Source organism: Fistularia commersonii, chromosome 35, assembly GCF_037954325.1.
Source record: "Fistularia commersonii isolate RoL2024-O1a breed Wild chromosome 35, RoL_Fcom_v1.0, whole genome shotgun sequence".
Classification (NCBI taxonomy): domain Eukaryota; kingdom Metazoa; phylum Chordata; class Actinopteri; order Syngnathiformes; family Fistulariidae; genus Fistularia; species Fistularia commersonii.
The window spans coordinates 10495985-10509782 of NC_141318.1; the positions used below are offsets into that span (position 1 = coordinate 10495985).

At 41.9% G+C, this 13798-nt stretch overlaps 1 protein-coding gene and 1 non-coding gene across 6 annotated transcripts in view; one reads left to right on the forward strand and one right to left on the reverse strand.

The window, feature by feature from the left end:
• Positions 1-4012: 4012 nt before the first annotated feature.
• Positions 4013-4104, reverse strand: trnar-ucu (transfer RNA arginine (anticodon UCU)). Its single transcript is given in 2 exon segments — positions 4013-4048; positions 4068-4104. It is a non-coding gene; the product is annotated as a tRNA-Arg (tRNA).
• Positions 4105-5292: 1188 nt separating this feature from the next.
• Positions 5293-13798, forward strand: part of ppp1r12c (protein phosphatase 1, regulatory subunit 12C) — a 28055-nt gene continuing 19549 nt past the window's right edge. The window contains exons 1-6 of one of the 5 annotated variants that reach the window (XR_015104497.1): positions 5293-5652; positions 7590-7764; positions 7849-7979; positions 9143-9261; positions 10399-10558; positions 11536-11680. Coding sequence is in view for 4 of the 5 variants with exons in the window: in XM_086142938.1 (XP_085999064.1) it covers positions 5456-5652; positions 7590-7764; positions 7849-7979; positions 9143-9261; positions 10399-10558; positions 11536-11680 (927 nt within the window). In the remaining variant the exon portion in view is untranslated. The remainder of the gene's footprint in view (positions 5653-7589; positions 7765-7848; positions 7980-9142; positions 9262-10398; positions 10559-11535; positions 11681-13798) is intronic. The other 4 variants (XM_086142938.1, XM_086142936.1, XM_086142934.1 and 1 more) reach the window with 4 other exon arrangements.

Consider the following 13798-nt stretch of genomic DNA (forward strand, 5'->3'; position numbering starts at 1 on the left):
GGGAGGTAGGTTCCCATTTGCTTTGCAGTCATTTGGCAGACGCTTTCATCAAAAGTGACTTACAGTGGAGGTGCCGGGGATTGAACCCAGGACCTCATGCATGCGTTCTACCACTGAGCTGCAACACCTTTATGCTTATTTGAATTTACGATAATGGGGGTAGGTTCCTGTTTAATGCAGCCTCAGGGGGGCACTGGCCCGTGTCTCTCCAAGCCTGCCTTGGGGGGGCACGGAGCAGTGCCTCCCTGTGCCGGTCCCAAGCCCGGATAAATGCAGAGGGTTGCGTCAGGAAGGGCATCTGGCCTAAAACTTTTGCCAAAACCAAACATGCGAGTCAACCAAAACTATACCATACCGGATCGGTCACGGACTGGGTTAAAAACGACTGCCATTGGTACTGATGACAGGGTACTAATGGAAATTGGGCAACTGTGGGTCGAAGAACAAGAACAAGAAGAAGAGGAGGAGTGCGTGTTCGGAAGCAGAGAGAGAAGAGGAAAGGAAAGAGCCTGGGATTGAGAGTAGGGACTCTATTGGGAATATTGGGACTATGACAGGAAAAGGTAGAGAGTTGGTCGACATGATGCAGAAAAGGAAGGTGGATATACTGTGTGTCCAGGAGACCAGGTGGAAAGGTAGTAAGGCTAGAAGCTTAGGACCAGGCTTTAAGTTGTACTATCATGGTACTGACAAGAAGAGAAATGGATTAGGAGTTATCTTGAAGGAGGAGTTTGTTAGGAACGTCCTAGAGGTGAAAAGAATGTCAGATAGACTTATGAGTCTGAAATAGGAAATTGAAGATGTGATGCTCAATGTTATTAGTGGCTATGCCCCACAGGTGGGATGTGAATCTGAAGAGAAGAAGAAGTTCTGGAATGAGTTGGATGAAGGGATGCAGAATATTCCCAGAAATGAGAGAGTGGTAATTGGTGCAGACTTCAATGGACATGTTGGTGAAGGCAATAGAGGGAATGAAGAAGTGATGGGCAGATTTGGTATCCAGGATAGGAATGCAGAGGGACAGATGGTGGTAGATTTTGCAAAAAGGATGGAAATGGCTGTAGTGAATACCCTTTTCCAGAAAAGACAGGAACATAGAGTAACTTATAAGAGCGGAGGTAAGAGCACGCAGGTAGACTACATCTTGTATAGACGAGGTAACCTGAAAGAGATCAGTGACTGCAAAGTAGTTGTAGGTGGGAGTGTAGCCAGACAGCATAGGATGGTGGTTTGTAGGATGACTCTGGTGACAAGGAAGATGAAGAGGACAAAGACAGAGCAGAGGACAAAGTGGTAGAAGCTGAAAAGGGAGGAGTGTTGCATGGTTTTCAGGGAGGAGTTGAGAAAGGGTCTGGGTGGTCAGGGTGAGCTTCAGGGAGACAGGTAGAGGAGTACTCGGTGTGTCACCTGGAAGGAAAGTAGATAAGGAGACTTGGTGGTGGAATGAGGAAGTGCAGGAGTGTATACAGAGAAAGCGGTTAGCAAAGAAGAAGTGGGACACTGAGAGGACTGAAGAGAACAGACAGGAGTTCAGGGGGATGCAGCGAAAGGTAAAGATAGAGGTAGCAAAGGCAAAGCAAACTTGCATGTTCAGTTGGACAATAAGGGAGAGAGAGAATGATCTATACGGGTTGGCGAAACAGAGAGATAAAGATGGAAAGGATGTACAACAGGTCCGGGGGATTAAGGACAGAGAGGGAAATGTATTGACTGATGCTAGAAGAGTGATGGGAAGATGGAAAGAGTTCTTTGAAGCGCTGATGAATGTGGAAAATGAAAGAGAGGCAAGGGTAGAAGAGGGGACTATTGTTGACCACAAAGTAGCACAAATTAGTAAAAGTGAAGTGACGAAGGCATTGAAGAGGATGAAGAGTGGAAAAGTTGGTCCTGATGATATACCTGTGGAGGTGTGAAAGTGTCTCGAAGAGGCAGCGGTAGATTTTCTGACTAGATTATTCAACAGGATCTTAGAGAGTGAGAAGATGCCTGAAGAATGGAGACAAAATGTGATGGTGCCTATTTTTAAGAATAAAGGGGATGTGCAGAATTGTGGCAACTATAGAGGGATAAAGTTGATGAGCCATACAATGAAGCTATGGGAAAGAGTAGTGGAAACTAGACTGAGAGCAGAAGTCAGCATTTGTGAACAGCAGTATGGCTTCATGCCTAGGAAGAGTACTACAGATGCAGTATTTGCGTTGAGAATGCTAATAGAAAAGTACAGAGAAGGCCAGAGAGAGTTACATTGCGTTTTTGTAGACCTAGAAAAAGCATATGACAGGGTGCCAAGAGAGGAGCTCTGGTATTGTATGAGGAAGTCTGGAGTGGCAGAGAAGTATGTTAGACTGGTGCAGGACATGTATACATGTATGGACATGTATGGGGTAGAGAAGTTCAAAGTGGAGGTGGGACTCCATCAGGGATCAGCTCTGAGCCCCTTCTTGTTCGCAATGGTCATGGACAGGCTGACAGTTGAGGTTAAACAGGAATCCCCATGGACCATGATGTTTGCGGATGACATTGTGATCTGTAGTGATAGCATACAACAGGTAGAGGAAAATCTAGAGAGGTGGAGGTATGCTCTGGAAAGGAGAGGAATGAAAGTTTGTCGCAGCAAGACAGAATATATGTGTGTGAATGAGAGGAACTCGGGTGGAACGGTAAGGCTACAGGGAGTGGAGATCAAGAAGCTGGAGGATTTCAGGTACTTAGGGTCAACAGTCCAGAGCAGCGGAGAGTGTGGAAAAGAGGTGAAGAGACAGGTCCAAGCAGGTTGGAATGGGTGGAGAAAAGTGTCAGGGGTACTATGTGATCGAAGACTATCGGCCGGAATGAAAGGAAAGGTGTGCAATACAGCGGTGAGACCAGCGATGATGTATCGCCTAGAAACTGTTACATCCTCATTCTTGATGGATAGGATCAGGAATGAGTCTATCAGAGGAACAGCACATGTCAGATGGTTTGGAGAGAAGGTCAGAGAAGCCAGACTGAGGTGGTTCGGTCATGTACAGAGGAGGGATAGAGAATATATTGGTAGATTGATGCTGGAATTGGAGCTGCCAGGCAGAGTTGACGCGCAGTGGCGACCCCTGACGGGAAAAGCCGAAAGAAGAAGAAGAAGAAGAAGAAGAAGAAGAAGATGAAGAAGAAGGGGGTAGGTTCCTGTTTAAGGATGAAGGCCATTTGTGCTCACACATCTGGCTGTCTTCATGTGAGTAGTCGAAATAACATAGCTATGGATATAGCGAGAAAACTCTTACAAGTTCCAATGACAAAAAGTGAGGTGGCAGAGCTACAGATCACAGAGTTGAAAATGCTAAGGTACTCTTTGGGAGTGACCAGGATGGATAGGATCAGGAATGAGTCAATCAGAGAAACAGCTCATGTTAGATGTTTTGGAGAGAAGGTCAGAGAAGCCAGACTGAGATGGTTTGGTCATGTACAGAGGAGGGAGAGTTAATATATTGGTAGATGCCAGGCATGAGGTCTCGAGGAAGACCAATGACAATATTTATGGACGTAGTGAGAGATGATACGAAGGTAGTTGGTGTGAGATAGGAAGATATAGAGAATAGGATTAGATGGAGAAGGTTGATTTGCTGTGGCGACCCTTGAAGGTAAAAGCCGAAAGGAGAAGAGGAGGAAGTTTGGTATTTGTTTTTGCTGTTGTTGTCTGTGTCCTTTTTGATGTCTTTCTATTGAGAGCAGAATGTGCAGGACATAGTGAGCAACCCTGAAATTCACTGTGCAAATTAAAAGCTTTTTGTTGGGTTCCTGACAAGGAGGCACTTACTAATAATAATTATAATTTTTCCTTTATTATTCCCCGCAGGGAAATTTGTTCTCTGCAATTAACGCATCATGAACCAACCATTTCTTCTCTAATCTTAAACATCCGAATCTATGGAAAACTAAATTAAGGAATATATTTTTATTATATAAAAGTTGCGCTCATAATTTTTGGTAAAAGGATGTCTGTCTAATCGCACATGATTCTACATGAAAAAGCCATCGACTCCGGTGGGACTCGAACCCACAACCTTTGAATCACTTCGTGGAAGTCAAACTAGAAGTCCAATGCGCTATCCATTGCGCCACGGAGCCACCTGTTGCATTCGAGACAGTACAATATATAAAGATTTTCATGGGGAAGCTGCGTGAGGTGTTATGGTGAATTAATATTAATATTAACATTAATATTCGCTTATATAGACGACAATATAATTCCAAAATTTGGAGTCTGGCAACAAAACCTGATTATAAGATTTGAGCTTCACTAACTCTTAGTTCTAATGTTCATGATACATATGACCGATTTTATCCATAATAAGAAACCGCAAATTATCCAGGACCACAATAAATGACCCAATGCTTTTCGAAATACAAATCAGCAGTAGTGTCGGTATTGGAGACAATAATAATACTATAATAATAATATAGTATTATTATACTAATAATAATACAATAATAGTCTTTGACTTCACAAAAACCTTCATCATTAATGTCTGCCACAGTGCATGCCTCCACCTGTTTGATTCTAGAAATGTCTTCTCCATTATTATCAGGACATGCTAGGCATCCTTCTTTTTCATAGGTCGCCTGGAGGGCTTGGCCTGTAGGGGCGCGCTCATCATGCATGGGAAACTTATTGCAACATCAACCACACTGGTACAAAACAAACCTTAACCAGCAGCACATTCACTATCAAACTAAAAGCATGTTATTTTTAAGACAGTTGATGCCCAGTTGTCATTGTGTATATACATAGCCAATCTTCCTTTTGGCAACTCACCTCGGGGATCATCACAGCTATTCAAATTCCTTCATCTAACCATTTTCTCTGCATCCTTTTCTCTCACTATTACTTTCATGTACTCTGTCACTGATCCTTATAGCCTCACTTTGGCATTTCTAGTACCCCTGCCTTCTACTTGTGGATGCTTACAACAGTAAATTAAGAGCCTGATGATTATGCCAGAAACCAGTCAGATAAATGTTGTTTCCTCAGCTTCATCTATAATTACTCTTTTCTAAGTTAAATATTATTACTGCCATATAACAGATTTATGATATCTTGTTTTAGCCATTGGTTTGAATTCCACAACTACTGTCTTGAAACGTGAGCTATCGAACATCGTATACTGTTCTCTGGATGGAAATTCACAGGATTGAGATTCTTGGTTGTACAATGTCAGGAAGTGTCGTTGCAACTGCTTCTTTGGAGCTATTTCAGCATTTCCTGCAGGGACGGGGGCCACCGCTCCGAGTGACGTCATGTGGGCAGTACTGTTGATCTTTGCACGCTTCCTGGGCATAAGAGCACGAGTGGAAGCTTCCTCCGTCCTCATCTTCAGCCAGCCAGAACCAGGAAGTGAAAGTATGCACATGGAGGGTGTGTCGTTCTTCGTCAGTGTATGCTTTATTTTTGAATACACAGCCCTCCTTTGATAATTCAATGGGCGACTCGGCGAGGACAAAGCGGCGGGAGCAGCTGAAGCACTGGGCCGGCTCATACACCGATAATGCGTCGGCTGTGCCCAGGAGGAGGTGGCGCGGAGATGGAGTCGAGGGCCCCGAGGCCGAAATCAGGGACCCGCGAAGCGAACAGCCAGTGTCGTGGAGGGAAGACAACAGCCCTCTCCCCAAGAGACGGTGAGGAAAGCGCCTATTGTCCTTCACTTCAAAACTATTCACCTGCCAGCCTTTAGTTAGCTTAGCTTAAATACAACAAGAATGTTACGTGTAGGCTTGAGGAATTACCGGTCAACATCAAGGCTAACATTAACGGCTAATACTGTTGACATTGTAACGAAGCTAATACTTTGTGGGCAGGTTAAAAGGCTTTTCGGAGGCAGACGCTTTTCATTTCTTTTCACTATGATTGCTAATATATATTTTACTGTTACCCCCATGAGTTTTCGTGTGTCACTGCCTCATCTTTCTCATATGAACACATTTCTCTTTTTTTACATTAACCACAATGCCAGAGTATCGCCACTCATGGGGCAATTAAATTACACTCGACATTCAATATTATCATTATCAGTCATTATCTTTTCCAGATTATTAGGGATTGATAAACAACATATTTATGTGTTTGTCAGAACATGCGACGAGAGTGCAGATCCCCGAGCAGAGCATCAATTTACTACATATGTCTGAAATAAGACAAATGTTTAAAATAACGTTCACACTTTAGGTTCCATGTAGATATGAAAATGGATTCATAATATCTCTTGGTTATTTTACTTTTTAATTCTGTTACGAGTAAAAGCAATAGGATTTGTCAGTATTGTTTTTGTTTTATTTATTTAACGAGAGCTGATGGGTTCCCATTACACTGATATAATGTAGTTTTACATTATTCTATGCAAAATCGGTATCTTTTTGTTGATCATGTGCTATTCACTGCCGAAATGATAGTCAAACATTGAATACATTTGAAAAGTATCCCATTCACATGCTAGTAAAATGTATTTTATTTTACTAGCATGTTTATTTTAATATTAACAAAAGCTGTCTTAAGATTAGAGAAATTACCAGAAAATCACATTAGATGATTTACCATACCTGCACAGATATTCTATAAGCTAATAGAACCATGTATGACCTCTTTATTGTCATATCAATGCCTTTAATTGAAGTAGAAACCAGTAGAATCCCTCATTGCCTCAGCTCCTCTCTTATTGTACCTATGTGAAAAGACCATTACTCACAATGAAATAATCATGGCATTGTTGTCTGTGTATCAAATGTAATGCTTAGCCTGTTCTTTGGTGCTTCGCGGTGTCAACAGGATCATTGAACACTGTAACCGTACTCCTGTTTTGAAAAATAAAATTACATAGCTTGAATAATGTCACTGACTTTTACCAGCCCGCAGGTGCCTTGTGATAATGCATAAGGGAAATAAATAGAAGGTACAACTAATCATTGGTGATTTCTGTGGAAGTTCTCAGTCATCCAGGTCATCGCAATCTGTAGTAAAAAAATCTTCTTTTCATAGCAACTGGATGAATATACTTCTAATAGAACAAATAAAGACATTATTATTTGGTTGAATTAAGTTTTTGATATCAGTGTCAGCATGTTTAATGAAATCATTTGATTAAGATGGTGGCAGAAGCAAACATTGATCATGTGTTTCTTTTTTTAATATTTTTAACTACTGTAACCTAACTCAATCTCTCAAATGTTAATGTCCGCTTAATGTATTATATTTCAATTCAGTGCTGAGTTTTAATCCTACACTGATTTTCAATTCCAGCTTAAAAAAATATCTTTTAGTACATATTGGTCTGGTTTTTGGACTTTGAATATACAGTCTTTCAGAAGTTACCTCAGCATTGTAGAAGTGGTTGTTACATTCAAATCAGCTTAACTATGTGTATACATTCATTTTAATATAACAACATTTAAAGGCAACACAGTCATTTTTGTACATTGAGTTTTACACCCCAAAATGGGCTCTGAACTTTCAGTATTGCTCAGGCTCAAGATTTATTTTTATCCTCACCCCATGTAACTGCAAAAACATGCTATGAACCAGCTACCATTACATCATCTTGTTGGCTGTCTCCTGTGTTCAGCAAACGGGTGAGGTTTGACCAAGCTGCTGAATTCCTAGCTGCTTGTGCGTGTGGTGACACAGAGGAAGCTCAGGTAATGCTGAAGGATGCTAAAGAGACCACAAGAGAAGATGGGGATGACATGCCAAAAATAATCAACTGTTCCAATGCAGATGGAATAACTGCTTTGCATCAGGTGAGGCTCTGATGGAAGTACAAGCTGGTGAATGGAACATGAAACCTATTAACGCTAATATTGTTTGGTATGTTCTCCACTAAGGCTTGCATTGATGGCAGCATGGAGATGGTGTCTTTTCTTCTGGAGCATGGTGCCAATGTCAACCAGGTGGACAGTGAGGGCTGGACTCCGCTACACGTCGCTGCCTCCTGTGGCTATCCTGAAATAGCAGAGTATGCCATTTATGTGTCCACAATCAGCAGACCATAACCATGTCACCAGATGTTGCACCTCACTTTTGTTGGACTCATTGTTGTTACTAATGAGCCAAAGCACAATAGTTTTGTCTGCAAATTTAATGATGTGGTTGTTGAGGAGGGTGGTGCAGCGGTCGTGTGTAAAGTGTATATAGACATGGAGGATAAGTATGGATGAAGTGTGCCTGCAACGTCTAACATGCAATGCTGCTTGGCATAGGTTTCTTTTCTGCTCTTGATGTTCAAGAAGAGTTTGGAGTATGATAGCTATGGAATCTTTTGTTGACCTCTTCTCCCTATATACAAACTGAAATGGGTCCAGTGTCTATGGTTTTGCTGCGTTGATGCACTTGATGACCAGCCTCTCTAGGCATTTGGCTGGTATGGGGGTGAGTGCCACAGGTCTGTAGTTGTTTAAACCTAGGGGACAGGAACAATTGTAGCTGTATCTGTTATATAAGGTGGTGAAGATCTCTGCCAGCTCATCCATAGTTTTTTAGCGCCTACCCAGGACTCTGGTCCGGCGGCAGAATCTTACTTTGTGTGTGATCAGGACTGGGGCGGTGTCACAAGAGGGGCAGGTAGGCAATCTGTGTCGTCTGTCAAAACAGGCATAAAATTCCATTTCAGTCTGTGTCATGAAAGCAGTCCTGGAGCTCAGGGATAGCCCCCTCAGGCCATGTTCCTACTGACTAAACCATAGGTCCAGCAATTTTAATTTTTTGGTGTATAGCATGGATGTAGCATAAGTGAAAAGATGGTCTGACATGAGTTTAGGCAGAAAAATTTTCAAGTCAGCATGTTTAAAGTCCCCAGCTGCAAAAACAGTGTCTAAATAACGTTGGAGGGTATATGAAGCAGTGAATTTCCTTGGGAGTTGAAATGGCATGAACTCCTGATCAGACCCTGACCACCTGTTTTCAATGGTTTTGAAAATTGATTTATGAATGTCATGAAAAATGTTACATACCCATACTTGTTTTATAGAAGATGATCAATCTGTCTATAGGCATAAAAGCTATGTATCACAATATTCAATATTTAAATAGTTCTTAAAGTTGCATTGTGTTAAGTCAGTATTCATGGCTAAGTTGACCTGCCCTCTGTTCTTGACTTTGTTAATCTTTGTGTTTTGACAGCTTCCTCTTACAGGTAGGAGCATCTCTCTCAGCTGTGAATTGTGATGGAGATGTTCCTCTGGACATTGCTCTGGATGAGAGCACAGAGTCACTTCTTCAGGAGTACACAATCAGACAGGGTAAAATTTTCATGCCCAGGCCCAAAACATTTTAAAAGCAAAGAAGTTTTGTTCCTCAATGACCCCTACAATACTCAAAAGCATGATGTCACTCTCATACCAATAGTTTTTAAGACTCTAGTCTCCTCCAACAGTCCAAAAATATGAAGAGGTTAATTGGAAAAAGGGTGAAAATAGCCCTTTTGTATGAATGAGAGTGTGAGTATGGCTGTGCTGTTGACTGGTGACCATTCCAGGGTATCCCGCCTCTCACCTGATGGCAGCTGGGATAGGCTCCAGCATACCTTGCAACCCTAACTGTGGAGTAAGCCCTAGACGATGGATAATTGCTACAATTTCAAAAAGGATGAGGGACACTGTGGGAGTTCATCCTGTCAGATCTATTTTAAACTTGGTAAATCTGACTTGGTGTTAGTGTCATACAGAGATAGATGCCTCAGTTTCCTTAAGTTTTCTTTCCTGGTTCTCCATATCCATCCACTGGATCCTCCTCAGCTGATGGCAGCTGAGATAGGCTCCAGTATCCCACACAACCTTAAGTAGGATGACCAGGAGATGATGGATATATGAATGGATGGAAAAAGTAGCAGTGGTAGTATTTAAAGTAGTAGTATTTTAACTATTATCAATTGCAATCATTAACACTTTAGAAATTATAATTTCTGATTTCTCAAATCATCCTGAGGCTCCCACTTATCAATGAAATTGCCTTAGGCAATTTCCTAACCAGCTATTTCAGGATTTCATGATATTTGTATTCTGTTGTAAGCAAGGGTCATGGCTCAGGTAAGAAAGCGGTAGTCTTTGAACAGAACGTTCCTGGTTTGATTTCGAAGCTTCTCCTAGCTCTAATGGCTATCTAGGCGCTGCTAAGTGGCTCATTACTGCTCAGGTCATGATGGGTTCAGTGCAAATTATTTCTCAAAATTGATGACTAAACTATAAAACAAGTCATGCACAGATGTAAATCAGACATTGTATTTGTTTTTTTTTCAATGAATGAAGGAGAGTGTGATAATGTGGAGCCACATCTGCAACACTGCTACTGTACCAGACTGTACCAGTATATATGTTATGTGAAGATTTTTGAATATTTTACACCTCTGGATTTGTTTCTATATGCATGTTTCTCTTCAGGTGTTGACCTGGAGGCAGTGAAGCGGGAGGAAGAGGAGCATATCATGGCGGATGCCAGGAAATGGCTGACCGAGGGACCCCCTGATGACATACGACATCCCAAGACTGGAGCCACTCCCATGCATGTGGCAGCAGCTAAAGGCTACTTGGAGGCCCTGAAGTAAGCACCCTCCTGATGTTTTTGAACAATTACAAGTGAACGCCCTTTCACAGTGGACAGAATTTTCAGTCCAATCCCCTTAAATAGTTATGATCATGATCATTGGTTAGTTCATCTGTTTAGTGTGGTTAGTTTTCATAATTATTATATTATATATTATAATGAATGCAAGGGCTGTAAGTAATTGCAAAGTCGAGGGCAGGACAGCCTCCCTTTTCAAGGGTTCTCTGGATCTGCTTCAAATAAGTCAGAATGTGATTAAGACCAGGCAATATTTTTGAATCCCTGTGATTAAGACTAGGCAATATTTCTGAATCCCGAGACCATCTGGCGCGGTTGCAGTGTTGTAGGTGGTGCTCCACACCATCAACTCTCCTTAAAAAAAAAAAAGGGCACCAAATATAATGCCTGGACTTATATTCCTGCATCTCTTCCATGATTTATCACAAACATCTATCACAAACATTCGTAAAGAAAAAAGGGGTTGTCATAGCAACAGACAACATTTTGATCTGTAAGCGCAAAACAAATCATGTGAAAATGACTTTATTCTCTATGGGGAAACAGTTTACCTGCTAGCGCTTTTAGGTATATATGGTATTTGTTTACATCTAGCTTGATGTTTACAATTTTTAACTACCGTTATTTGGCATGCTATCTGACACACTTTCAGGAAAAGTCAGAAGCACCAATATTTCTACTCAAAAATGAGGTAAACTTGAAAGACAGCTGTGGGTAAATTTTACCCATTGATGGTTCTGGTGGTAATGCTTGAATTCATGAATAAAAAATATTAATGGCATTATCAGCCGTGGCCAGTGAGTTTTGCGTAGTAAATAAGAGAATAGGAAGGGAGAGAGAAGGAGAGAATTCTGTAGGGAGTGAATTGTGACAGATAATTTTTTGATTTAAGAATTCATCCAAATCTTATATCTTTGATAATGTACCTAGTGAAGCTCTGCATTTGTGTTGTACAGGCTGCTTTGTCAGTGTGGGCTGGATGTGTCTGCTATTGACTACGATGGCTGGACACCCCTCCATGCAGCTGCACATTGGGGACAGGGGGAGGCCTGTCGCATCTTGGCTGAACAGATGTGCAATATGGAGGCTCGCAGCAATGCGGTTAGGCCATGAATAATCTTCTTCTACTTCTCCTTTCGGCTTTTCCCTTCAGGGGTCGCCACAGTGAATCAACATTCTCCACCTAACCCTATTCTCTGTATCCTCCTCTCTCACACCACCTACCTTCATATACTCTCTCACTACCATAAATCTTCTCTTCGGTCTTCCTCGAGACCTCCTGCCTGGCAGCTCCAATTCCAGCATTAATCTACCAATATATTCACTATCCCTCCTCTGTACATGACCGAATCATCTCAGTCTGGCTTCTCTGACCTTCTCTCCAAAACATCTGATATGTGCTGTTCCTCTGATAGACTCATTTCTGATCCCATCCATCCTGGTCAATCCCAAAGAGAACCTCAACATCTTCATCTCTGCGACCTCTAGCTCTGCCTCTTGTATGGTAACTGTTTGTAGTCCATACAGCATCAGTGGTCTCACCACTGATGCTGTATGGACTACAAACTCTTAAAAATGTTTTACAGGACAGTGTGTCTGGCAGGGAATGTCTCTGAAGAACGCAAGTAACTACACAATAATATATCACTATTGAGATCACACTGAAACCTTTGGCTAGTCCTTTCCTGTGCATGTTGGCCAGTCGATTTTGGTTGTCCTGGTTGTCTAAATCATATTTACAGCCAGAGCTCATTATTGCTCATGCAAACAAACATACTATGTTAATCAGTTCAGAAAAAATTTGATGCTGATGATTGTTTTTGGCCTCATTAAGGTATCTTTTTTTACTTTTTATTATTCCCTTGTGGGAAATAGTTATTTGCATTTATCATGGATGAATGGATGAACCATGAGCAGCCTCTTCACAGCATCTAGGGAGCAATTCAGGTGTCTTGCTCAGCAACACTTCAGCAGGCCCCAGAAAAATGTCTGTTGTGTTGTGTCACACACCAGTGTAAACTCTGACAACACTCTTCCCTTTTCAGCTTCCACCACTTTGTCCTTTGCTCTGCCTTTGTCCTCTTGATCTTCCTTGTCACCAGTCATCCTACAAACCACCAACCTATGCTGTCTGGCTACACTCTCACCTACAACTACTTTGCAGTCACTGATCTCTTTTAAGTTACCTCGTCTATACAAGATGTAGTCTACCTGCGTGCTCTTACCTCCACTCTTATACGTTACCTGATGTTCCTGTCTTTTCTGGAAAAAAGTGTTCACTACAGCAATTTCCATCCCTTTTGCAAATTTACCACCATTTGTCCCTCTGCGTTCTTATCCTGTATACCAAATCTACCCATTACTTCTTCATCCCCTCTATTGCCTTCATTAACATGTCCATGGAAGTCTGCACCAATTACTACTCTGTTGTCTCTGAGGATGTTCTTTCTCACTTCTTCTAACTCATTCCAGAACTTCTCCTTCTCCTAAAACTCACATCCCACTTGCGAGGCAGTCACTAATCCTATTGAACATCATACCTTCAATTTCCAGTTTCAGACTCATAAGTCTATTTGACATTCTTTTCACCTCCAGAAAGTTCCTAACAAACTCCTTCTTCAAGACAACTCCCACTCCATTTCTCTTCCTATCAATACCATGATAGTAAAACTTGAAGCCTTCACCAAAGCTTCTAGCTTTACTACCTTTCCACCTGGTCTCCTGGACACACAGTATGTTCACTTTCCTTCTCTACATCATGTCGACCAACTCTTTACCTTTTCCTGTCATAGTCCCATTATTCAAAGTCCCTACTCTGTCTCAGACTCTTGCCTTTCCTCTTCTCTTTCTGCTTCTGAACACGCCTCCCTTCTCTCCTTTGACCTAAAGTAGCCCAATTTCCATTGGTTCCCTGTAGGTCATCCGTATCAATAGCGGTTGTTGTTAACCCAGGCCTCGATCGATCCAGTATGATCTGGTTATAATGTTGAATAGCATGTTTGGGTTTGGCAAAATTTTTATGCCGGATGCCCCTCCTGACGCAACCCTCTGCATTTATCTAGGCTTGGGACCGGCTCAGAGAGACACTGCTCAGTGCTCCCCCGAGGCCTGCTCGGGGAGACTCTGGCCAGTGCCAACCTGAGGCTGCATTGTAATGAGGCCATTAATAATAATTTCTGAAATTGCTGGCTACATTAACGGGGCTCCAACAGCCTCAGA